This window comes from Dipodomys merriami, unplaced genomic scaffold (assembly GCF_024711535.1).
Source record: "Dipodomys merriami isolate MVZ:Mamm:240054 unplaced genomic scaffold, mDipMer1.0.p SCAF_11, whole genome shotgun sequence".
In the NCBI taxonomy this organism is placed as follows: Eukaryota; Metazoa; Chordata; class Mammalia; order Rodentia; family Heteromyidae; genus Dipodomys; species Dipodomys merriami.
In genome coordinates this window covers 38767079-38792111 of record NW_027202382.1, presented here as the reverse complement: position 1 = coordinate 38792111, position 25033 = coordinate 38767079, and the positions used below count along the sequence as shown (strand labels likewise).

Sequence of the window (25033 nt, the reverse complement as noted above, 5' to 3'; positions counted from 1 at the left end):
TTCTATCCCGGGAATTCTGACTGAGTTTATCTGAAATGAGACTTGAACATTCACATATACTTTTTAATTAGGTGGTCTTTGAATCCAGAATTTCTCATAAACTAATCCTGTGTCTTTGTGTCTCTCAAAGCTTCATAAATGATAGAGTTTTGGGTGTGGTTTTTTTTTTTTGTTTTTTTTTTTTTGCCACCTAAGGAGCATTCAGTGCCCTACATTGTGTTTAAATGTGTTAATAGGATCAGTGTGTGGCTCAAGTAGTAGAGTGCTTGTCTTAACTGGGGAGTTGAATCCAAAGTGAGACTAGTATCTCCAATTAACTACCAGAAAAGTGGCACTGTGGTAGAGTGCTGGTTTTGAGCAGAAGAGCTCAGGGACAGCTCCAGGGCCCGGAGTTCAAGCCCCATGACTGAGTCTCACAGACTTACCAAGGCTGGCTTTGAACCACAATCCTCATATTTCAGCCTCCTTAGTATCTAGGATTACAAGTATGAGCCACCCACACCTGGCTTGGCTAGGTTTCTTATTTATCTTTGTCTTTCCTTTACTGCTACCCATGTGGTGTTTTTTAAAATATAAATCTGAGCTAGGCACTGATGGCTCAGGCCTAGCTACTAAGGCTGAGATCTTAGGATCACAGTTCAAAGCTAGCCGGGCAGAAAATCTGTGAGACTCTTATCTCCAATAAACTACTCAGAAAAGGCTGGAAGTGGCCCTGTGGCTCAAGTGGTAGAATGCTAGTCTTGAGCACAAAGATAGTCAGATACCACCCCAGGGCTGGCAGGAAAATACAAAAGCAAAAATTATACATCTGATCATATTGGTTCAGTACTTAAAAGTACTGAGAAACTTTTAGGATAATATGTAAATTTTGTACCATAATATACAAGGCCCTCTATGATTTTTTTCTTTTTCTTTTCTTTTTTTTTGGGGGGGGGGGGTGTCCGGTCGTGGGGCCTGAACTCTGGGCCTGGGCACTGACCCTCAGCTCTTCAGCTCAAGGCTAGCACTCTACCACCTGAGCCACAGCGCCACTTCTGGCTTTTTTCTTTTTGCTTATGTGGTGCTGAGGAATCGAACCCAGTGCTCTACCACTGAGCCACCTTCCCAGCCCTCTGATTTTTTTTCTAGCCTCTTATCGTTCATGTTTCTGTTTCACCCCTCAATATTCTTTCTAGAATTTTGTTGCTCATGCTTCTATTACTGAAGAACTTATACAGCTTGAAGAGCCTTTTCTGAAAAATTTTTCCTCTACCGAACTAGTTAGATTTAATTGCCTGTCCTCTGTTACCTTAAGTAGTTTTTTAAGTTTTTGCTTGTGAGTCTCTTTCCTTTCACCTCCTGTTGAATTCATTCAAGACAAACACTATATTTAGTTATATAAGTTCTGTTTTGTTCAAAAAGTGGTTTGTGGTAAGGATATTTTCTTACTTTTCTGTCTTAATTTGTGGTGTTTTATATGTAGTATGCTTTATCACTCCCCTGTGAAAGTAAATTAGCTGGTTGGGGAGAGAAATAACAGAACAATTCAGATCAGTTTTTATTTTCTTCTGATTTTTTAGGTTACCAAAAGGGATGAAGATTCTTCCCTAATGCAGCTAAAGGAGGAATTTCGGAGTTATGAGGCATTGCGCAGAGAACATGATGCCCAAATTGTTCATATTGCTATGGAAGCAGGACTCCGTATTTCACCTGAGCAGTGGTCTTCGCTTCTGTATGGTGACTTGGCTCATAAATCACACATGCAGTCTATCATTGATAAGGTTTGTAAAATTAGAAATATTATGGCATTGCTTTTATATTGAAGAGTATTGGAATACAGATGTCCCTTTACTTAACAACCAAATATAATCAATTAATTTGAAAATCCATCTAGTAAATATAAGCTACTCAGCATCATATCTTATCATCATTGTACACTGGAGGGTGTTTTTTGTTTACCTCATGATCATGTGGCTGAGAGCTGTTGATTGCTGCTAGTGCCCAGCATTGTGAGAGAATATTGTACTGTGTAGGAATTCCATCCTACTGTATATGTATTCCTTTTGCATCATTGTAAAGTTGGAAACTCTTTAAAGTAAAACCATTGTTAAGTAATGTATATGTTCTAAAAGGAGAAATCTGTGTTTTTAAAAGTCAAGCTCTTCCAACACATTTTTGTTTTTATTACTTTGTAACTTTGAAAATAGAGGGGCTGGGAAGGTGGCTTAGTGGTAGAGCACTCACCTTGCATGCTTAAGGCCCTGGGTTCGATTCCTCAGCACCACATAAGCAGAAATAAAAAAGCCGGAAGTGTGCCGGGCGCTGGTGGCTCACGCCTGTAATCCTAGCTACTCAGGAGGCTGAGATCTGAGGATCGCGGTTCAAAGCCAGCCCGGGCAGGAGAGACCGTGAGACTCCTATCTCCAATAAACCACCAGAAAACCGGAAGTGGCGCTGTAGCTCAAGTGGTAGAGCGCTCGCCTTGAGCTGAAGAGCTGAGGGACAGCGCCCAGGCCCAGAGTTCAAGCCCCATGACCGACAAAAAAAAAAAAAAAAAAAAAAGCCGGAAGTGGCGCTGTTGCTCAAGTGGTAGAGTGCTAGCCTTGAGCTGAAGAGCTGAGGGACAGCACCCAGACCAAGAGTTCAGGCCCCGCAACTGGACCCCCCGCCAAAAAAAAAGAAAATAGAATAATAGAAAGTAGTAGGGAAACAAATACAAGATATTAGCATGAATGTAGCTAGACTTACAGAACCTCAAATTTGCCTACAGTCTGACCTCAGAAAGTTACTGTTTTCTAAGTGTCTAATGATGAATTTCATAGGGCAGATTCTGAGATGAAAATTGAATTCATCATTGAAACTCCAATTATGAAATCTGAAGACACTTGAAGACCTATTAACTGATTGATGGGAAGCATATGAATATAGGTTGTCATAACAACCAGAGTAAAATAACCATTCTCTCTTCTGTTTGTTAGCTGCAGTCTCCAGAGTCATTTGCAAAAAGTGTCCAGGAATTGACAATTGTCTTGCAACGAACAGGTGACCCGGCTAACTTAAATAGACTGAGGCCTCATTTAGAGCTTCTAGCAAACATAGACCCTAATCCAGGTATATAAAAAAGTTCTCCATTACTTAGACTTTGTCTATCTTTGAGGTAAATAACAAAAGAGAATTACTGGTAACACATTATCTGCTCCCCTCCCTTAATTTTAGACGCTGTTTCACCAACTTGGGAGCAGCTAGAAAATGCAATGGTAGCTGTTAAAACAGTGGTTCATGGTCTTGTAGACTTCATACAGAATTATAGTAGAAAAGGCCATGAGACACCTCAGGTAAGTTTATTTATTGCACCTCAGTTGCTGTTATCAGAGCTTCATGCTGAGCATCCCAACAGTCTGTTTGAGGAAGTGGCGCTGTAGCTCAAGTGGTAGAGCGCTTGCCTTGAGCTGAAGAACTGAGGGACAGCGCCCAGGCCCAGAGTTCAAGCCCCATGGTCGACCAAAAAACAAAAGCTCCAACAGTCTGTTTGATTAATATATTCCTTATGTGACTCTTATATGTCATAAGACTATTTTTGTTTATTTTATGTGTATGTGATGTTAGAGATCAAAACTGAGGCTTTAAAGCAAAGTCAAAGTTCAGCAAAATAAACACCAGGAAGTGGGTACTTGGTGGAATAGAGGGGAAAAAGGCAGATGAATGAGGAGAAGAGGGGAGAATGCAGTCAAGGATTTAATGTATAGCCTAAAAAAATTAAGGAAAGTAAAGGTTAGAGGGTGGGTTGGGAAAGATGCATGAGAATTTTGAAGGGGGTGACATTGATCAAGATGCATTGTATTTATAAACTTTGTTAAAGGGCAATTTCTTTGTACAACTACTCAAAGATAATGATTTTAGAAACAAACAAAGCTTTAAGCATGCTAGGCTAGGTCTCAAACTGAGTTACACCTCTTGCCTTCTTATCCCCAGCTCCTTTTTATGATTGTCTCTGATCTTTAGGGAGTAATTCCATTTTTAGTGTAGCATTACCATTTTGTACTACATGGAGAATTTAGACAGTTTTGGATATGAATTTGCTGAATTACAAACCTATTTGGACCAAGCATTATTCATCATTTTTTTTCACTTTATCCAGTTCTTTTTACTGTAGAAAACTTGGGAGATTTTTTTCTATTACTATCTCCAGAGTGCATTTTTCTTTATAAAATGTATGGAATTTGAATTCTTGTTATATTTTCAGTGCACTTGAGAGAAAGTCAAAATAGGATACTGTGTTTTGGGGGCTGGGAAGGTGGCTCAGTGGTAGTGCTTGCCTTGCATGCATGAGGCCCTGGGTTTGATTCCTCAGTACCACATAAACAGAAAAAGCCAGAAGTGGCGCTGTGGCTTACGTGGTAGCACTAGCCTTGAGCTAAAGAGCTGAGGGACAGCTCCCAGGCCCAGAGTTTAGGCCCAACAACTAACAAAAAAAAAAGGATAATGATCAATTTTATTTATTCAGTTGTTAGGAGCCACTTCCCATGTGTAGTATTTTACATATTTTATTTCTAATACTTAGAATAACCTGCAAAGTAATTGTTCTCAAGCTGCAACTTAAAGAAGTTAAAGACGGCGCTGGTGGCTCATACCTGTAATCCTAGTTACTCAGGAGGCTGAGATTTGAGGATCACTGTGCCAGCACACATAGACAGGAAAGTCTGTGAATGCTTTATCTCCAATAAACCACTCAGAAAACCAGAAGTGGCACTGTGACTCAAGTGGTAGAGCACTAACCTTGAACTGAAGAGCTGAGGGATAGCATCCAGGCCCAGAGTTCAAGCCCCATGACCGACAAAAAAAAATAAAAGTTAAATAACACACCCAAGGTTATGACAACAGTAACTGACAAAGTTGACTTGCTCTATTATCTTTTTACTCCTCTATCTTTATTTGATTAGAAGAAATTACAATATTCATCTATCAACTGAATATTAAATGCTTTCATATTACTGAGATCACAAAAACAATAATGACATCTTTGATGCAAATTATAATTGTTGTGATTTTTTTTTTTTTTTTTTTTGTTGGTTGTACGGCCTGAACTCTGGGCCTGGGCCCTGTCTCTCAGCTCTTCAGCTCAAGGCTAGTGCTCTACCACTTGAGCCACAGCGCCACTTCCAGCCTTTTCTTATGTGTTACTGAGGAATCAAACCCAGGGCTCATGCATGAAAGATAAGCACTCTACCACTGAGCCACCTTCCCAGCCCTATGATGAATTTATCTTTTGTCTCAGATAGTGTAGCAAAATATAAAATTATTCCTACACCTATGGATAGAATTTTGCTTCCATGTTAACTAATGAAGTGTTAAGTTTCACTTTCAAGGAAATTGTATCTTACATTTTCTGGAAAAGGTTAAGTGAGCAAAACTTATTGGTTTTTTTTAAACGTTTTTTAACTTACTTGATTTTACCATAACTTTAAGGTAGCAATAAGTTGGAGAGAAAAAAAAAATCTTAACCTTTTCTAGAATTGCTTTTTCTGAAAGATAAGCTAGTTTTTTATGGTTTCTAAAATACTACCTGTTCGGCTTCAAAACTCAACAAGAAAAAATGGAATGGTATTTGTTTTAGCATAAGAATCACTTGTCTAATGTGAAAAAAAAATTAAGGGGATTATTGTAAGTTCTGACATTCCTAGAATGAATAACTATATTCTTTGTATTTCACACACATTGAATATTTTTGTTTGTAGCCTCAGCCAAATAGCAAATATAAGACTAGCATGTGCCGAGATTTGCGACAGCAAGGAGGTTGTCCACGAGGAACAAATTGTACATTTGCCCATTCTCAGGAAGAGCTTGAAAAGTAAGTTCTGAGAATTCTTTTGTTTAAGTTTAATTTCTGGTTATTGTGAGACTGTCACATAGTCTTTAAGTTTTCAGTGTTTTCAAAGATACAAATAAGTTCACTTTCTAGATTCTTTTTTTTTTTTTTTTGGTCGGTCATGGGGCTTGAACTCTGGGCTTGGGTCCTATCCTTTAGCTCTTCAGCTCAAGGCGAGCACTCTACCACTTGAGCTACAGCGCCACTTCCGGTTTTCTGGTGGTTTATTGGAGATAAGAGTTTCATGGACTTTCTTGCCTGGACTGGCTTTTAACCACGATCCTCAGATCTCAGCCTCCTGAGTAATTAGGATTACAGGCATGAGCCACCGGCGCCCGACTTCTAGATTCTTTACATTATAAAATCACCTTTTCTTTTGAAACTTTGAGGATTAATGTAGGTAGAATATTAATATAAATGAGTTAGAATATTATTCAAGGATCATAGTGCTAGCAGCACTTTTTTTAGCTGGAATCTATACTTCTGCTACCTTTGTAGAAAGAAAATATTTCTATTTGCTTTTACCTTACTTGCTCAGGTCAGTTAAACATACTAGCAAAATAGGCAAAATGCTAAAGCCATATACATTTTCTTTTTATGTGTTTTGGTCTTATAAGTTTTTTTTTTCTGCTTTCCCTTTTTATTTATGAATAGTCCCTAGTTCTATGTCCTTTTACTCCAGACATAAAGTAAATAGATATAGGCTGTACTATTTATGTTCAGTTAACCAAAATTTTGTTCATCAAAACTTCACCAATAAAATGATCCTCATCTTTCTGTTATACAACTGATGTGTGTATCAGTTCTTAGTGGTGTCTCCAGATACTTTACAGCTAAGCTAATTTTCTACTCACATGTTTCTTCCCCTTTCTTCCACTTTTCTGTCTACTCTGTTCAACTAGCTATACCAACCATGTAATAAGAATATTCTTTGTAAGTTATCTTCAGTTTTTCCTGCATTCTCACCAAGTTTTGCCAATTGAGCTTCCTATATATTTCTCACTTTTTTCCATCGAGTCCTGGGGCTTGAACTCAGGGCAAGGGTGCTATCTCTGAGCTTTTTTCCTCAAGGCTAGCACTCTACCTCTTGAGCCACAGTTCTACTTGTCTTTTTGGTGGTTAATTGGAGGTAAGTATCTCACTGACTTTCCTGCCTGTGATCAAATGATGATCGTTTTGAGTATATAGTCTTACAACATTAGCTACTGGCACACAGCACTCAACTCCTTAATGTACAGATGATCCCTCACTTACATCTGATGTTGCCCACCTCCTCATTCCTTTCTCACAAATCTTTGAATGTACAGATCTATGTATATTACTCCACTATATCTGTGTTTAATAGTTTCTTATTGTCCTGTAGATAAAAGATGCAAAATCTGAGTTGTGACCTATAAATTCCCAGCATTTTCTAATGTATGTCTTAGTTCACAACATACCTTGATTAAACTCTTTATTCAACCCATACCAATCTTCTGTCAGTTCCTAGAATGCACTGTGCTCCTACATTCCTCAGATCTTTCATTTACTGCTATTCCTTCTAGCCTTGTCTTGAGGGCTTTTCCGTTACCTTCCATATCTCTCACTTCTTCAAAGGGATCTCTTCACTGCTTCATACCAACTAGTTGCTGCTTAGTCATTTATCACAATTTTAATTAATTAAAAATGTCTTTCAGAGGTTGATAGAGTTTTCTGTGAAGTCCAAATAATAAATATTTTTTTACTTTATGGGCAGTATGATTTCTGTTATAAGTACTCTACTCTGTCATTGTTCCCAGAAAAATTGGACATAGACAATGTAGAGGATAGGCATAGTTATAAACTTTATTTTGAAGATAAGCAACTTTGGCTTATGTGACATAATTATTTATTTCTGATCTATTTCTTGTCTGCCTTGCTAAAGTGTAAGCTTGACAGACTATATCTTATTTATCACTATCTCCTTTCCTTTATCATTAGCAGTGAACCCTGCATATAGCAAAGAATGAAAGAGTGTGAGTATGTAAGTACAGGAAAAAAGAACACTAATATGCTTCTCTTCTCATATGTTTCCCTTACTTAAAGATCCTAGAAAGGCTATAGGAGGCCTGAGGGGGAAAAAGAAATATTCTATTAGCATACAGTCTAATTCTGTATACAGAATTTCATATCATAATCATTTTTGAGATTCTAGGAGATTTATTCAGCATATCTATATGTGAAATAGAGGGTTTTTTTAGCTAAAACTTTCCTTTTTCCTTTTGCTATTTTTGGAATTTTAAAATATAAATTTATTATTAAGGTATTATACTAGAGGATTTACCATTTCATAAACTAGATAATGAATGCAATTCTTTTTGATAATGTCACCCCTTCCTTTACTTTTTCCCTATTTTCCCCCCTTCCATCCCTACCTACAAGTTGCATAGTTCATTTTCCTCATAGTGTATATTTAATGCCATGACTATATTTCACTCTTCTTCCCTCTGTTTCTGTGTCCTCCCCCCACCACTGAAAAGACAAAATAAAGAACAACAAAAACAAAAAAATAACCAACAACCAAAAAAAAACCCATTTCCATTTCTTGAAATTTGTTTCAGAAAACAGTATTTTAAATGTTCACAGGAATTATACCTTTGGATTCCTCCCCTAACAATATCCTCCTTTAGTCTGACTTTGTGTGAATTCCTAGAGTCCTGTATAAGTTATCATGTACAGTTGTATTTTATATCTACCTTTCTCATATGAGAGAAAACATGAGCAATTTATGACTCTGAGGTTGGCTTACCTCACTTAACATGATTTGTTCTAGATCCATCTGTTTCCTTGTAAATAACATAATATTTTTCATTCTAATCATTTTCATCTTCTAAAAGTTGGTGTCTCGGTTATAAGGATCTGATCTAAATCTTATTCTCAGACCTAACTATCTTTTAGATAAGATTGGGCTTATTGATTTGTTCTAAGGCAGGTTCAGTTGACTACTGTATGATTTTATTTTATTCTTCTTTCCTCTTCTACATGTTGTTCACTCTGTCTTGTGTGTTTTTCTGTTTCTTCTTTATTTGGAGTGTTTCTAATCATACTTAGATATTATCTTCCCTCTGCAGACTTCCCTGATTTCCTCAGGCAGTATTAGTTGCTTCTTTCACTCTGCTGGCATACCTCTTGCCTTAGTCCATTATATGCTACTAGAGCAGAATTCCACAGACTAGGTAATTTATAATGAAAATTTATTTGGCTCACAATTCTAGAAGCTGGGAAGTCCAAGACTGAGAGGGCATAGCAGAAGGAAAATGTTTTCATATTTGTATATGAAGTATTTTGATCATATCACCCCCTTCAACCTCCTTTCTTGTCCTTCCCCCGTTTCACCCACTTGAATTCTGGGCACGGGCACTGGTCCCGATATTTTGCACTCCAGGCTAGTACTCTACCACTTGAGTCACAGCTCCACTTCTGACAATTTTTATGGAGTTTGGTGGAGATAAAAGTCTCATGGAAACTGGATGCTGGTGGCTCACGCCTGTAATCCTAGCTACTCAGGAGGCTGAGATCTGAGGATCGAAGTTTAAAGCTAGCTGTGGCAGGAACATCCGTGAGACTCTTATCTCCAATAAACCACTAGAAAACCGGAAGTGGCACTGTAGTTCAAGCGGTAGAGCACTCACCTTGAGCTGAAGAGCGCAGGGATAGCTCCCAAGCCCAGAATTCAAGCCATGGAGTTGAAGTCTCATGGACTTTACTGCCTTGGCTCACATTACATTATGTTCCAGATACAGAAAGGAACATAGAAAAGCAGAATCCCTGATACAGAAAGGAACATAGAAAGGCAGAATCCCTGCTCACACAGCACTATCACTGAAATAAAAGCAGTGAACAAAAAGCAAATAGAAAGCATATCTGGTGGTGATGGATTCTGGGATGAAAAATAATACAGAGGAACAAGAAAAAAATGATGGGGGAAGGGGAAATATTTTAGGTAGGATATTCAGGGAAGGAGTGTAAGATGACATTTAAGCAGATACCTGCATGAAGTGGTGGTTCATAAGAAAGATAATTATGGGAATGAAGTCTTTAAGAAAAAAAATAGCTAGAGAAGTTACCCTAGGTACTAGAGGATGTGTTTAGAGATTCAGGGAAGTTAGTGGAATTGGTGATAGAAAGAATTCTCTGATTTTTATATATTTTCTCTGTTAAATGGGAAGCTATATCAATTCTGGGGGAGTAGACTGGAGATTGGAGAGGAAAGGGATGTTAGAGCTGGGAAAATAAACTTAATTATGAAATATATTAATGAATTGGTTGGCCATATAAAGTAATTGTTTGTAATTTTGAAAAAATAAGTCTATATGCAGCATGATTGTACCATTTTTCCTCCATTAAAATTTAGCTGTTTGGGAATAGCATAGAGTAAATGATATATTGGGTTGGAATTTTATCAAATGACTTCTGAGGGCATAAAACCAGTTACGATATTTACAAGGGAGGTACTAATAGTGGAGAGTGGATTCTAAGTTGAGTGAGGGAGTAAAAGTACTTGAGAGAGCTCATGAATGATTTTAAAAGTATATGGAATAATTGACTATTTCAAGTTTGAGATCTAGATTTTAAGTCCAGGTATTTAATTATAAGAGACCACTATGTACCCTTCTCACTTTGCCTCATTTGGTTAAGGTTTTTTTGTTGTTGGTGGTGGTGGTAGTGGGGCTTGAACTCTGGGCTTGGGTGCTGTCCCTCCACTCTTCATCTCAAGGCGAGCGCTCTACCGCTTGAACCATAGTGCCACTTCCAGTTTTCTAGTGGCTTTTGAAGAGATAAGAGTCTCACAGACTTTCCTGCCCGGGCTGGCTTTGAACCGTGATCCTCAGATCTCAGCCTCCTGAGTAATAGCTATGATTACAGGCATGAGTCACTGGTGCCCAGCCGTTTGTTTTTTTGCCAGTCCTGGGGCATGAGCATTGTCGCTGCGCTGGTTTTTGCTCAAGGCTAGCACTCTACCACTTGAGCAGCAGTACCACTGAGGCTTCATGCATGCTAGGCAAGCACCTCTGCCACTAAGCCACATTCCCAGCCCATGAATAAGGTTTGTTGTTTTTTTTTCAACTTCTCCTAATTCCTCTGTTTTGAGAGGACATCAAACAAAACCTTGTTTATTGCTTGTTTTACTAACAACCAAAATGGTAAGAAATCTGAGATTTTTCCCTTTGAGGATGGAAAGCAAGAAGCAGCTGGGTATTTTGTATGAGAACTTTGAAGAAGAATGTAGAATAGGTTTCAGAGAACATGTTAAAGGAAGCACATAGATCACTGGCCCTCTTAATGCCATCAAACTGTTTCTCTCAAATATAGGTCTACCCATATTCCTCCTCCTCTAAAAAGTAATCATTGGGGGCTGGGAATGTGGCTCAGTGGGAGAGTGCTTGCCTAGCATGCGTAAGCCCTGGGTTACATTCCTCAGTACCACATATAGAAAAAGCCAGAAGTGGCGCTGTGGCTCAAGTGGTAGAATGCTAGCCTTGAGCAAAAGAAGCTCAGGGACAGTGCCCAGGCCTTGAGTTCAAGCCCCAGGACTGGTTAATAATAATAACAACAACAATAATAATAATAAAGTAGTAATCTTTGGTTTCTTGTGCCAAACATCAAAACTCATCATCTCCAGATTTGGGGGAATCTGTTTATTTCAAACTTCATTTTCTATTATTCCATCTTTATCCACTCCAACATAGAAGCATTTTTTTTTCTTGGCACTTTAGTGTGTATGTAATGTAGCTGTTCATAGATACTGAAGGAAAAATACTAAAGCATTGCTTATTACCAACATTTCATATTTATTTGCCATGTTAATATATAACATTGATATCTGGTTAATTTAAGCATAGAGATGACCCCAATATATGTAGTCTTCTGTTGTAACTTTTCACCACTTAAAATCAGGAAATTAGGCCAGGTTCACTCATATAATACTAAATACTCAGTAGGTTAAGATCTGAGGATTTGAAGCCAGCATGGGCAGAAAAGTCCTTGAAACTCTTATCTCTAATTAATCACCAAAAGTCCAAAAGTGGAGCTGTGGCTCAAGTGGTAGAGCACTAGCCCTGAGTTCAAGCCCTAGGACTAGCACAAAAATATAAAATTAAACCATTCTTTAAATGGTAATTTTTTTGGCTTTCATATGCCTTTCCTTTTTATTCTGTTTCCAACTAATTTGGTGCTAGGTCGTGCTATTTTTCATAGTGTATTATATTGCAGCTACAGATTTTTAAACACTATCTTCCTATTCTGTCAGGTTCTTTGAGTAGTTGTGCTTTGTTTGCTATGTCATTGTCCATGCATATGTAGTTTTTCATGTGGCATTTATTACAATATAATTGATGTAGAGTGGTGTTTAGCTGAAGAATCTTTATAAAGCTGTTTCCTGTTTCAAAAATATTTTCCCATTGTCTCTCTTTAGATTTTTTGAAGTGATTTTCACTAATTCATTGATTATTTTTAAACAGGTATCGATTAAGGAACAAAAAAATCAATGCAACTGTAAGAACGTTTCCTCTCCTAAATAAAGTTGGTGTAAACAACACTGTCCCAACCACAGCCGGAAATGTCATTTCTGTCATAGGAAGTACTGAAACAACTGGGAAAATTATTCCAAGTACAAATGGAATTTCAAATGCAGAAAACAGTGTTTCCCAGCTAATCCCACGTAGTACTGATAATACATTAAGAACTCTAGAGACTGTGAAGAAAGTGGGGAAGGTTGGCTCCAATGGTCAGAATCCTGCTGGGCCCTCTGCAGAGTCTGTAACTGAAAAGTAGGTATTGAGTAAAAATAATTAATATGAAGTTCTTTATCATTTATATATTTTTAAAAATGCCTTAGTATAAACACACACCTCTTGTTTTTAGCAGTACTGGGGTTTGAACTCACATTTGCTTTACCACTTTAGCCATTTTGCTAGCCCTTTTCATATTTACTTTTCAAATAAGGTATTGCTTTATGCCTGGGCCAGCTTGGATGTGATCTTCCTATTTAGGTTTCTCTGGTAGTTGGGATGATAGGCCAGGATTGATGGAGATGAAGACTATTGAACAGTTTTTTCTTTTTTTCTTTTCTTTTTTTTTTTTTTTTTTTTGTCGGACATGGGGCTTGAACTCTGGGCTTGGGCGCGGTCCCTCTGCTCTTCAGCTCAGGGCGGGCGCTCTACTGCTTGAGCCATAGTGCCACTTCCGGTTTTCCAGTGGTTTATTGGAGATAAGAGTCTCACAGACTTTCCTGCCCAGGCTGGCTTTGAACCGTGATCCTCAGATCTCAGCCTCTTGAGTAGCTAGGGTTACAGGCGTGAGCCACTGGCACCCAACTCAGTTTTTTTCTTTTACTAAGACTTGAACTCAAGGCTTGCTGCTCTTGCTCAATTTTTTTTGCTTATGGCTGATAAAATACCACTTCAGCCACAATTCAGGTCAGGTTTTTTTTTTTTTTTTTTTTTCTGGTTAGTTAGACTTTGACTTTTCTGCCTGGGCTGACTTCAAGCCTCCATCCTAGATCTCAGCCTCCTGACTAGCTTGGATTATTGATGTGAGCCACCAATGCCCCACAGTTGAACTTTTTTTGTCTGAGCTGGCTTCAGATCATGACTTCCTGATTTCTGCCTCCCAAGTAGCTAGGAGTACAGTCACTGCACAGAAGCCTACAGAATAACGTTTAATTTGAATTTTTACACAGAATGCTTCATATAGTAGAAAAAAATAGGAAGGAATTTGTGTTCTAATCTTGGCTTTACAGCTGGATAGCTCTCTAAATAGGGAAAGTCACTTCAACTCTGTTTTGTTGTCCTCAGCTGTTCATTTTCAGTGAACTTCAGGACCAGTTACATAGAGATACCAGAAAGGAACTAAGTAGAAACTTGAAATGAAATATTCTGTTACACCCTTTATGCTCTATAATGAGGTATAATTGAGTGATGAGTCTTTGAAACCAAACTCTTTTTGTTTGGTTTGGTTTAATTGAAAGTCTTGCTATGTAGCCAAGGCTGGCCTCAAACTTGAGATTCCTCCTGTCTCATTAGTGCTGGAAGTATGAGCCTGCGCCCCCACATTAAATTAAATTTTGGGATTCAATTTTGGCTCAATTTTTCCTGGCCATTTAATCTTTTTTTTGGGGGGGGGGTCTGGTCGTGGGGCCTGAACTCAGGGTCTGGGCGCTGTCCCTCAGCTCTTCAGCTCAAGGCTAGCACTCTACCACTTGAGCCACAGTGCCACTTCCAGCTTTTTTTCTTTTTGCTTATGTGGTGCTGGGGAATCGAACCCAGGGTCTCAGGCATGCAAGGCAAGCGCTCTACCACTGAGCCACCTTCCCAGCCCCTGGCCATTTAATCTTAAATCACTTAATCTTCCTCACTTTACTCTTCATACAATTAAAATGCCTATTTCTTGAGCTGAGGATGTAGCTTAATGGTCTAGTACTTGCCTAGCATACCTGAAATCCTGTGTTTGATCCTCAGCACAGTTTTGGGGGGTAAAGAATACCCTACTTCATATATTGGCTGTGAAATTTGTTTGTTTATGTATTTATTTATTTGGCCATGGGGCTTGAATTCAGGGCCTGGGTCCTGTCTTTGCTCTTTTGCTCAAGACTAGCATTCTACCACTTTGAGCCACAGTGTCCCTGTGGGTTTTCTGGGTTAATTGTAGATAAGAGTCTCATGGATTTTCCTACCAGGCTAGCTTTGAATTACAATTCTCATATCTCAGCCTCCTGAGTAGCTAGAGCTACTGGCATGAGCCACCAGCACCTGCCTTGGCTGTGGAATTTAAATGAGTTAATACTATAGTGTTCTTTGAGCCATGTCTACCAGTTAATAAATACTAAGTAAATGCTTCTTTATCACCATCATTATTATTGTTGGGTGACAGAATAAGATTATGTTTGACACAGGCTTTTTATCTTTTTGTTTGTTTCTGGTTTTGCCTCAACAAGAAAGTTTAAATACTTTCAAGTGATCTGAAATGTTACTTTCAATTCGAAAATCTCACACTTGTGCACTCTTTTAAGGTTTAAAAGTTGAGTTAAAATTTTGAGTTTGGCTGGATGATGGTGGCTCATGCCTGTAATCCTAGCTACTCAGGAGGCTGAGATCTGAGGACAGTGGTTCAAAGCTAGTCTAGGGAAGTGGCGGTGTAGCTCAAGTGGTAGAGCACTTGCCTTGAGCTGAAGAGCTGAGGGACAGCGCTCGGGGCCAGAGTTCAAGCCCCATAACCGACAACAAAACAAAACAAAACAAAACAAAACAAAAAAAGCTAGTCTAGGCAGGAAAGTCCCTGAGACTTTCAATTAACCACGAGAAAAACAGAAGTGACACTGTGGCTCAAGTGGTAGAGCACTAGCCATGAGGTAGTGCAAGAGACAACCCACAGGCCCAGAGTTCAAGCCCCATGACCAACCAAAAAAAAGAAAAAGAAGAGTTTGTTGCCTATAAATTGTCAATACCTGTTATATGCCCACTGTGAAACAAAAAGTCATGCTTGGCACACAGTAGGACTTTGTAGGATATAAGTTAATAGTAATACTCCGTATTTTTGCAATGTAATGGGAGAAATTGTTTATTAAGGCGCCTTTCTGATCTCTACTAAGAGAGAGTTTTGGAAAGACCTATCAAAAACATTGTCTAGTTAGCAAGTGTTACTTTACTCCCAAACTTGTTTTTGGCATTGTTAGGAATACTGAAACATATCTGTGTACTTAAAGGGTTTGTGAGACTACATATGTGCAGAAAGTATTTACATAAATGAAACATACCAAAATTGTTAGGAAATTGTTATATTGCTGCAAAAATATGGAAGATTAAAAATAAAAACAGCATCAAATGCATTAAGTTTGTTAGCAAATACAGGATTTGTGCACTGTCTTGAAACTAGCCTTCTAGATCTGTACGTTTATGTTAATGATTAGTATAATCTAGATTATAGATACTTCATGTGTAGAAATGAGCTTTTGACAGGTTACAACAAGGTAATGTAAAACTTTTTGTTTGTTTTTTTAGTGCTGCTACTGGCATTTCTCCTCAGGGCCTGGGCTCTGTCTTGAGCTTCTTTTGCTCAAGGCTAGCCCTCTACCACTTGAGCCACAGCTTCATTTCCAGCTTTTTTGGTAGGTTAGTGGTGATAAGAATCTCATAGACTTTCCCGGTGGTTTTGGCTTCAAAGCCTAATCCTCAGATCTCAGCTTCTTGAGTAGTTAGGATTATAGGCATGAATCACCAGTACCCAGCTGTAAACCATTTTTATCTATATGAAATATTATTGTCATGAAAAAGGAAATGATGCATTATTATATGTCACACAATATGGATGAATCTTAAGAGCATAATGCTCATTGAAAGAATCCAGTTACAAAAGGCAGCATAGGATTCTAATAATGTGAAATGTCTAAAATAAACTAATCCAAAGAGACAAAATGTTGATTAGTCGTTACTGGGATCAAAGAGTGAGATAGAACAGGGAATAAAAGCTAATTAGATATGTTATTCTTGAGGACAATGGAAATAATTCAGAATTCGGTAGAGATAGTTGGAAATCTTGTGAATATGCCAAAAGTCAATTACACTTAAGAAAGTATGAATTTTTGCATTATCTTTTTTTGTGTGTGTATGTTCTGGGAATCAACTCTAAGGCCTTGTGATCTATGACCAAGGTATATTTCGACCGTTGTGTTTCAACTGTTTAAATCGTCTATTAGGACAACTTATAATAATAAATAAATCTCAATTAAAAATGCTTTTTTCGTGGGTTTTGGGGTTTTTTGGTTTTTGTTTTTGTTTTTTTTTTGGTCAGCCATGTGGCTTGAACTTCAGGCCTAGACACTGTCCCTGAGATTGATTGCTCAAGGCTAGCACTCTGACACTGAGCCACAGCTCTACTTGTAGTATTTAGGTGGTTAATTAATGGACTTTACTGCCTGGGCTGGCTTTGAGCAACAATTCTCAGACCTAAGCCTCCTGAGTAGCCAGAATTGCAGACATGAGCCACCAGCACCAAGCTAATTTTTAATGTTACAGATCATGTATGTGCCAAACCCTAATGAAAACTGGTATAGCTAAAGAAAATAAAAAAGATTCATTCTCTGCCTCTCAGGGTGTCCCAATGTAGTTTGGGAGATGGACATGTAAACAGATGTAATATACTCTAAAGGTACTGTAATTAAGTATGCCCTATTTGTTATTAGAATCCAGAAAAAAAGGATAACCAGTTCTTTGGAGAGGTATTGTGAAAAGCTTTTAGAGGTGAAGGGATGTGGGTCAGAAAGCAGAAGGATCTACTTACCTAATTTCATTAGTTAATGAATATGTACCTTGTCATAAATTTTCATGACCATTTCCTCATAAACTTGAGAATTTGATTTCAGAGTACTAATCCAAATCTTATGGTATATAATATTTTGACCTAGAAAGACCTGATAATCTGTATTTGTACTAGATAATAATTGTTCCATGTTAAATGTTATGGTCAGAAGGAAATTCTGATCATTTCCTGTTACTTCTGCTAGACTCACTCATTCTAAGAATAAGTACAGCCCTAATGTATTTTTAAGTTATAACAAAGACATTTGTACCTTCTGAATTATCCACAGGTTTTTAGTTATTGTCTGCCTTTTAGTACACATTACATGGAGACGTCAACATCTGCCAGGGTAATCTGTTGTGCTAAGCAGTGTATACACCTTGATGTTTGTACTCCTGTTTGAGAAGAACTTTTCTAATGTGAGAAAATGTTCTTACTTAGCTGAAGTGCATTGTATTGAATTCCTACACGATTAACAATATCACTTTGTGAATTGCCACACATTTAAATCTTAGTCAAAGTTTGACTTTGTGTGTGCATGGTATCACACACCAGAATCAGTCCTGGGGCTTAAACTCATGGTTGGGGCTCTTAGTATTTTTACTCAAAGCTAGAGCTCTACTACTTGAACCACAGCTCCACTTTTAGCTTTTGGCACTTAACTGGAGATAAAATGTCTCTTATTAACTGGAGATAAGAGTCTCAGTTTTGTCTGCCTAGACTGGTTTTGGAACTCAGCCTCCTGAATAGCTAGGATTATAGGCATTAGCCACCAGCACTCTACTAAAGCTTGACTTCTTTAAAAGGGATTTAAAGAAGGACTTCATTTAGAACTGATTACTTGGTTACTCAACCACAAAAATTCTCTTGTGTTTAAAATAATATGGCAAAAGGCTTTAGTACCTACTTTGTGTTATGAGCTATTAATTTGTCATCAATGTTTCCTTATGACTGCTGAGTGCTGGAACTGCAGAGCAAAAAGGACTGGAAACATGGATCTAGTAGTAGAGTACCTGCCTTGCAGTATAAAGCCCTGAGTTCAAACCCCAGGAACCACCAATAAAAAAGTGGGGGTAGGTAGGTCTGATAAGTGGGTATGGGATTGTTTTCATTTTCTATTGCCCTCACTAGAATATGAGATATTTTACTATGATCTTGTCAATTAGCAGTTTATGGCAGCACTGAAATTTCATGCCATAATTGTCACTGTGGAAATAACTAATGTGTTTTGTACGGTTTTACTATATAACTCTCTGAAAAATTTCTCCAGAAAAACAACTAACAGTGATTGCCCTTTGTCCTGTTAAATTTCCTCTGCAGTAAAATTAGCTCTCCACCCAAGACTCCTGTAAGTAATGTAGCAGCTACCTCAGCTGGCCCATCTAATGCTGGAACAGAGCTGAATCCCGTGCCTCCCAAGTCTAGCCCATTCCTAACTAGAGTACCAGTATATCCTCAGCATTCTGAAAACATTCAGTATTTTCAAGATCCAAGGACTCAGATACCCTTTGAAGTCCCACAGTACCCACAAACAGGTAAGTGCTTTTAGACAATTCTACGAAGAAAAAAAAATTGTAACCTAATGTTTGTTTCCCTTAGTTATTTGCCCATATTTTGAATTAATCCCTTGGCGTTTATGACCTATAAGTTTTCTGCCATGAGACTGTGATCTTAGATACCAATATATATTTTCTTCATTAAAGAACTCACATACACACTGGGAGAACTTAGGTCAGAGGGTTGGTTAAGAACATGAGCTTATATGTCCTTTTAACAAAAGAGCAATAAAGGACTAAAAAAGAAAAGTGACAATGAAAATGAAAAGGACTTTGAATTTCTACAGTGGCAAATTGTGGGATGCTAAATAAATAGAACTACTGGAAAATAAGGGCTAGTCAGTAAGGCTTGTTTAGCAATTCCTGTAGTGCTGTCTTTAGGCTGGGAAGGTGGCTCAGTGGTAGAGCGCTTGCCTTGCATGCATGAGGCCCTGGGTTCAATTCCTCAGCACCACATAGCAGAAAAAAAGCTGGAAGTGGCATTGTGGCTCAAGTGCTAGAGCGCTAGCCTTGAACTGAAGAGCTGAGGGATAGCGCCCAGGCCCAGAGTTCAGGCCCACGACTGGACCCCCCAAAAAAAGAATCTAAAGTCGTCTCTGCTGATTTGCTTCTGTCCTTCCTGGTAACCAGGGAGAGATGAAACACATTTACAAACATTCTGTATTTAGGCACATAAAAAGGGCAGAAATCTGTGTCTTTTCACTTTATCTTCAGCTCAAAATAATCCCTTTGACCTAAGGCTATATTCTGGCCTATTCTTCCTCCTTGAGTACTAATTGGGTACCATGAGATATGCTCATTCATGTGTATGTTGTAGAACATTTATATCATATTAAGTTAAATGGGCCTTACCTCCCCAACCATGTATCTTTTTTTTCTCTTTTTTTGCCTTATACTGGGCTTGAACTAAGGGCCTCTCACTGTTGCTTGCTTTTTAAAAAAATTTTAATTGTTATTTTATTGTGAAAATACTGTACAAAGGGGTGGGTTACAGTTACATGAGCATGGTAATGAGTACATTTCTCATCCAGCATTGTTGCCACCTCCTTTGTTTTTCCCCTACCATCCCTTCCCTCCCACCTCCTCAGTTATATTCCCCTCTATTCCCCCTCTCACCTAAATTGTAAAGTTCATTTTTCAACATAGCATCTTGTACATCTCATTGTTGCAAGTGCTTCATTGGTTTCCCTTATTTGCAATAACTAGTATATGTCTGGGACGTGCAAAAAAAGTCAGATAAGATGACGTTAAGCAAAATGAATCCCAAGATAGGGACACAAGTGGTTTTTTTCTTTCTTGCTATTTTCTTTCTTGCATATTTATAAGGTACCATGTGATTTTTTTGTTGTTGCCTTATATGTCCCTCCTCCATGGTATAACCCGTTTTTTTGTTTGTTTGTTTGTTGTTTGGTGAAAATACTGTACAGAGAGGTTACAATTACATGGGCAAGGTAATGAATATATTTCTTATCAAGCATTGTTGCCTCCTCCTTTGTTTCCCCTTCCCATCTCCCATAACCCCTGTTTTCACTGTATTTGATGTTGGTATAATTTGGGGAGGGGAAGGGAAAAAACAAATTATTGCTTGACTTTTTGACACGGGATCGACACTCTACCACTTCCTGGCTTTTACTGGTTAATTGGTTGTTGTTGTTGTTGTTGTGGGCCTTGAACACTGCACCTGGGTGCTATCCTGAGCTCTTTTACTAGAGGCTACTGCTTTAAGCCACAGGGTTACTCTGTTTTGTGGGGGTTAGTTAGAGATAAGAGTCTCACAGACTTTCCTGCCTGGGCTTGGTTTGAACCACAATCCTCTGATCTTAGCCTCCTATATAGCTAGGATTAGAGACACGATACACCAGCAATCTGGTTTTTACTGGTTAATTGGAGACAATAATTTCTCAAACTTTTTTGCCCAGGCTGACTTCAAGTGCTCAGATCTCAACCCGCTGAGTAGCTAGTATTACAGTTATAAGTGACTGTAGTCACTATAATAGATTTATTTTTATTTATTAATTTATATTTATTGTAAAACATTTTAAATCCTTCTTTTTGAAATACATGTAGTAATAATAGTCCTTTATAGTCAATCACTCTACTGTGAAATGGCACACCAGAACTTATTATCGTATGTAACTATAACTTAGTACTCATTCATCAAATTTTCTCCGCATATCTCCTTCCCCTTACAGGATCTTCTTAGCCTCTCATAACCACTACACTAAATTTATATAAGATAAATTCTTTTTTGTGTTTCGGGTTGTTTTGGTCAAGGGGCTTGAACTCAGGGCCTGGGTGCTGTCTCTGAGCCCTTTCTTTTTTGTTTTTGTTTTTGTTTTTTTATCGGTCGTGGGGCTTGAACTCTGGGCCTGGGCGCAGTCCCTGTGCTGTTCAGCTCAAGGCGAGCACTCTACCTCTTGAGCCACAGCACCACTTACAGTTTTCTAGTAGTTTATTGGAGATCAGAGTCTTACAGACTTTTCTGCCTGGGCTGACTTTGAACTGCAATCCTCAGATCTCAGCCTCCTGAGTAGATAGGATTATAGGCCTGAGCCACCGGCACTTGGCTCTCTGAGCTCTTTCAAGGCTAGCACTCTCCCACTTTGAGCTATGGCTCTACTTCAGGTTTTCTGGTGGTTATTTGGAGATAAGAGTCTCACAGACTTTTCTGCCAGGGCTGGCTTTGGACTGTAATCCTCAGATCTCAGCCTCCTAAGTAGCTAGGATTATAGGTGTCAGCCATCAGCCCTAACTTAGATAAACTTTTTTAGATTTCATATATGACTGAGATTCTGTGGAACTTGTCTTTCTATGCTTGGCGTATTTCACTTACCATAATGATCTCTCCAGTTCTGTCCATATTGTTAGAATGAGAGGATTTTTATTTTTTTTAATGACTGAATAGTAATCCATTGTGTATATGTGCCACATTTTCTCTGTCAATAGCTGAACACTTAAAAATATTGATTTGTGAATAATGCTGTAGTACACATGGGTATGTACATGTCTCTTCTGCATACTGAGATGACAGGCACATGCTACTTTACCTGTATCTATTTCTTGGTTAAAATGTGGGGAGGGGAGTCTCACAAGAATTTTACTTGGGCTACCCTCAAACCACCATCCTCCTGATCTTAGCCTCTCAAGTAGTTAGAATTATAGGCGTTGAGCCCACATGCCTTGCTTCTTTTATTGTTTTGTGGAGGATCTTATGTTTTGTTTAGGCTAGCCTGGTATGCAGTTCTTGTACATAAGTATATACATCCCAGTATAGTTGGGATGATATGCCTGAACCACCATGCCCACTTTATTTTGCTGAGATAAAATCTCATTAATTTTTTTCTTGAGCTGGCATTGAATTGTGATCCTTTTAATATCTGCCTCTCAAGTTGCTGGAATTTAGAGGTGTGAACCATGGTGCCTGGCTTGATTTCCCATTTTTTAAATTGGATTTATTTATTTAGTTAGCCATATTGGGGTGTGAACCCAGGCCCTTATATATATTTTTTTGTTTTGTCAGTCGTGGGGCCTGAACTCTGGGCCTGGGCACTGTCCCTCAGCTCTTCAGTTCAAGGCTAGCACTCTGCCGTGAGCCGCAGAGTCACTTCCGGCTTTTTCTGCTTATGTGATGCTGAGGAATTGAGCCCAGGCCTTATGCATGCAAGGCAAGCACTCTACCACTGAGATACCTTCCCAGCCCTGAACTTTTTGTCGGTATTGGCTTAATACAGTTTTGCTTGCTTTTTTGCTCAGGGCCATCATTTCAGCCACACCCACACTTTCAGCTTTTTGTGGATTAATTTTGGAGAGAAGAACCTTGGACATTTGTGCTCAGGCTGGCTTTGAATCATAGTTCTTAGTTCTTAGTCACCTGAGTAGCTAGGATATAGGTGTGAGCCACTGGTACCTGACTTCCTTATATATTTTAGGTATTATCCTCTTGATAAATGTATTCTTAGCCTAAATTTCTCCTATTCTGTATATTGCCTGTGCAATCAGATGATTGTTTTGTTTGGTAGGAACATTTTATTTTGTGTGTGTGTGTGTGTGTGTGTGTGTGTGTGTGTGTGTGTGTGTGTGTGTGTGTGTGTGTGTGTGTGTGTGTGTGTGTGTGTGTGTGTGTGTGTGTGTGTGAATGTGTATTTTGTTGTTGTTGTTGTTTTTGGTCATGGGGCTTGAACTCTGGGCTTGGGTGCTCAGCTCTTCAGCTCAAGGCAAGTGCTCTACCGTTTGAGCAATAGCACCACTTCCGGTTTTCTAGTGGTTTATTGGAGATAACAGTCTCATGGACTTTCCTGCCTGGGCTGGTTTTGAACTGCGATCCTCAGATCTCAGCCTCCTGAGTAGCTAGGATTATAAACATGAGCCACCAGAGCCCAGCAAGGAACATTTTATTTTGATGCAATCCATCTTGCCTACTTGAGCCTTCATTTAGTATGCTTTTAGGGTCTTTCCAAAAAGCTCTTGACCATTCCACTAAAGTATCCAGTAGTTTCATAGTTCTAGGTATTACATTTAAAGCATTTTGAGTTTATTTTTGTACGTGGTTAAAGATCTTACTTAATTTTTCTGCATGAGGAAGGTGAGGGTGATATACCAATAATTTTTTGTTGGTTGGTTTTTGTTTTTTTGTGAAGTTTTTTGATAGTACTGGGATTGAACTCAAGGCCTCATACTTGTTTGGCTGATACTCTCTACAACTGTTTATTTTGGAGATGGAGTTTCACAACTTTTCTGCCCCCTGAGTAGCTAGGATTGCTGACATAAACCACTGGTACCTTGTGATTTAAGGTTATCTTTTATAAAAATCGAATATAAAGTCTAGAAATGAAGTAGTGCAAAGTATAATTTGTATATACTTAGGTAAAATTTTAGTAAGGAAATTAACAGCACATGAATTTTGAAAGAGGTCTTTATCTTTTGTTCCCAAAATGCTTATTAAGAATCAATGATGTAACTAATTACTTAATCTAAAACATGTAACTATGATGCCCTAAAAGGAAAGTCTAGCACTTTGTTAATAGCTCTGGCATCTGTTTTTGTTTGTTTGGTTTGTTTTGTTTTTTGCCAGTCCTCTTATGGCTTGAAATCAGGGCCTGGGCTCTGTCTCGTAGCTTCTTTTGCTCAAGGCTAGCACTCTATCACTTGAGCCACAGCGCCACTTTGAGCTTTCTCTGTGTATGTGGTACTGAGGAATTGAACCCAGGGCTTCATGAATGCTAGGCAAGCACTCTATCACTAAGCCACATTCCCAGCCCTGTCATCTGTTTTTAAGTAGCAGTTTAACAAAGTATTGAATGTAAATGATTTTTATGTACTGTTATCCTGAAAATATGTAGCTTCTCTGTAAGGTAAAGATCATTTACTAATTATATTTCTCCATATTAAATGCTGCTTTTAGACTTAGTCCGTTAAAATGTTGGATTTTAACCAAGGTTACATTAAATATTCCTTTCTTCAATTTTCAAGGATACTACCCACCACCTCCAACGGTGCCAGCTGGTGTGGCTCCTTGTGTTCCTCGCTTTGTGAGGTCCAGTAATGTTCCAGAGTCCTCCCTCCCACCTGCTTCCATGCCATATGCTGATCATTACAGTACATTCTCCCCTCGAGAGCGAATGAATTCTTCTCCTTACCAGCCTCCTCCTCCGCAGCAGTATGGACCAGTTCCTCCAGTACCTTCCGGAATGTATGCTCCTGTGTATGACAGCAGGCGCATCTGGCGCCCTGCAATGTATCAACGAGATGACATTATTAGAAGCAATTCTTTACCTCCAATGGATGTGATGCATTCATCTGTCTATCAGCCATCTTTGCGGGAAAGATATAACTCATTAGATGGTTATTATTCAGTGGCTTGTCAGCCACCAAGTGAGCCAAGGACAACTGTGCCTTTACCAAGAGTAAGTGGTTATGGAGATAGAAATACTACTGTCGTGTATAAGTTAAGATTTAGTGTCATGTATGGAACCAGCCAGACTTGGGGCTCCTCTTACTGTATGACTGAAAGAATGTACTTGATTTTCCTTTGCTCCAGTTCATCTGCTAGATGGAAATAATAGTAGTACCTACTCGTAAGGCTGTTGTGAGAATTAAATCAGAAAATATAGATCTAATATAGAAAATATAGATCTAATACAGAAAAATACTAAATAAATTTTATATTTGGATATGAAACTAATGGGAGGTAATAAAAATGTCAAAAGTGTGAGGACAGGGCCTATCTTTTTAAAGTGTCTACACCTACATAAAATGACTTTTCTAAGTTAGAAAAGTAAGGGCTGGGAATGTGGCTCAGTGGTAGAGTGCTTGCCTAGCA

The 25033-nt window shown here is 38.5% G+C and overlaps 1 protein-coding gene and 1 non-coding gene across 3 annotated transcripts in view; both read left to right on the top strand.

Moving 5' to 3' along the window:
- Rc3h2 (ring finger and CCCH-type domains 2) overlaps nucleotides 1-25033 on the top strand; it is a 64885-nt gene that overhangs the window by 26813 nt on the left and 13039 nt on the right. For both annotated transcript variants that reach the window (XM_070013140.1, XM_070013147.1), the window contains exons 6-12: nucleotides 1560-1760; nucleotides 2958-3090; nucleotides 3196-3314; nucleotides 5715-5827; nucleotides 12325-12633; nucleotides 18479-18693; nucleotides 24184-24617. In XM_070013140.1, coding sequence (XP_069869241.1) covers nucleotides 1560-1760; nucleotides 2958-3090; nucleotides 3196-3314; nucleotides 5715-5827; nucleotides 12325-12633; nucleotides 18479-18693; nucleotides 24184-24617 — 1524 coding nt within the window. The remainder of the gene's footprint in view (nucleotides 1-1559; nucleotides 1761-2957; nucleotides 3091-3195; nucleotides 3315-5714; nucleotides 5828-12324; nucleotides 12634-18478; nucleotides 18694-24183; nucleotides 24618-25033) is intronic.
- On the top strand, nucleotides 2764-2874 carry LOC138822374 (small nucleolar RNA SNORD90). Its single transcript, XR_011370413.1, has one exon. It is a non-coding gene; the product is annotated as a small nucleolar RNA SNORD90 (small nucleolar RNA).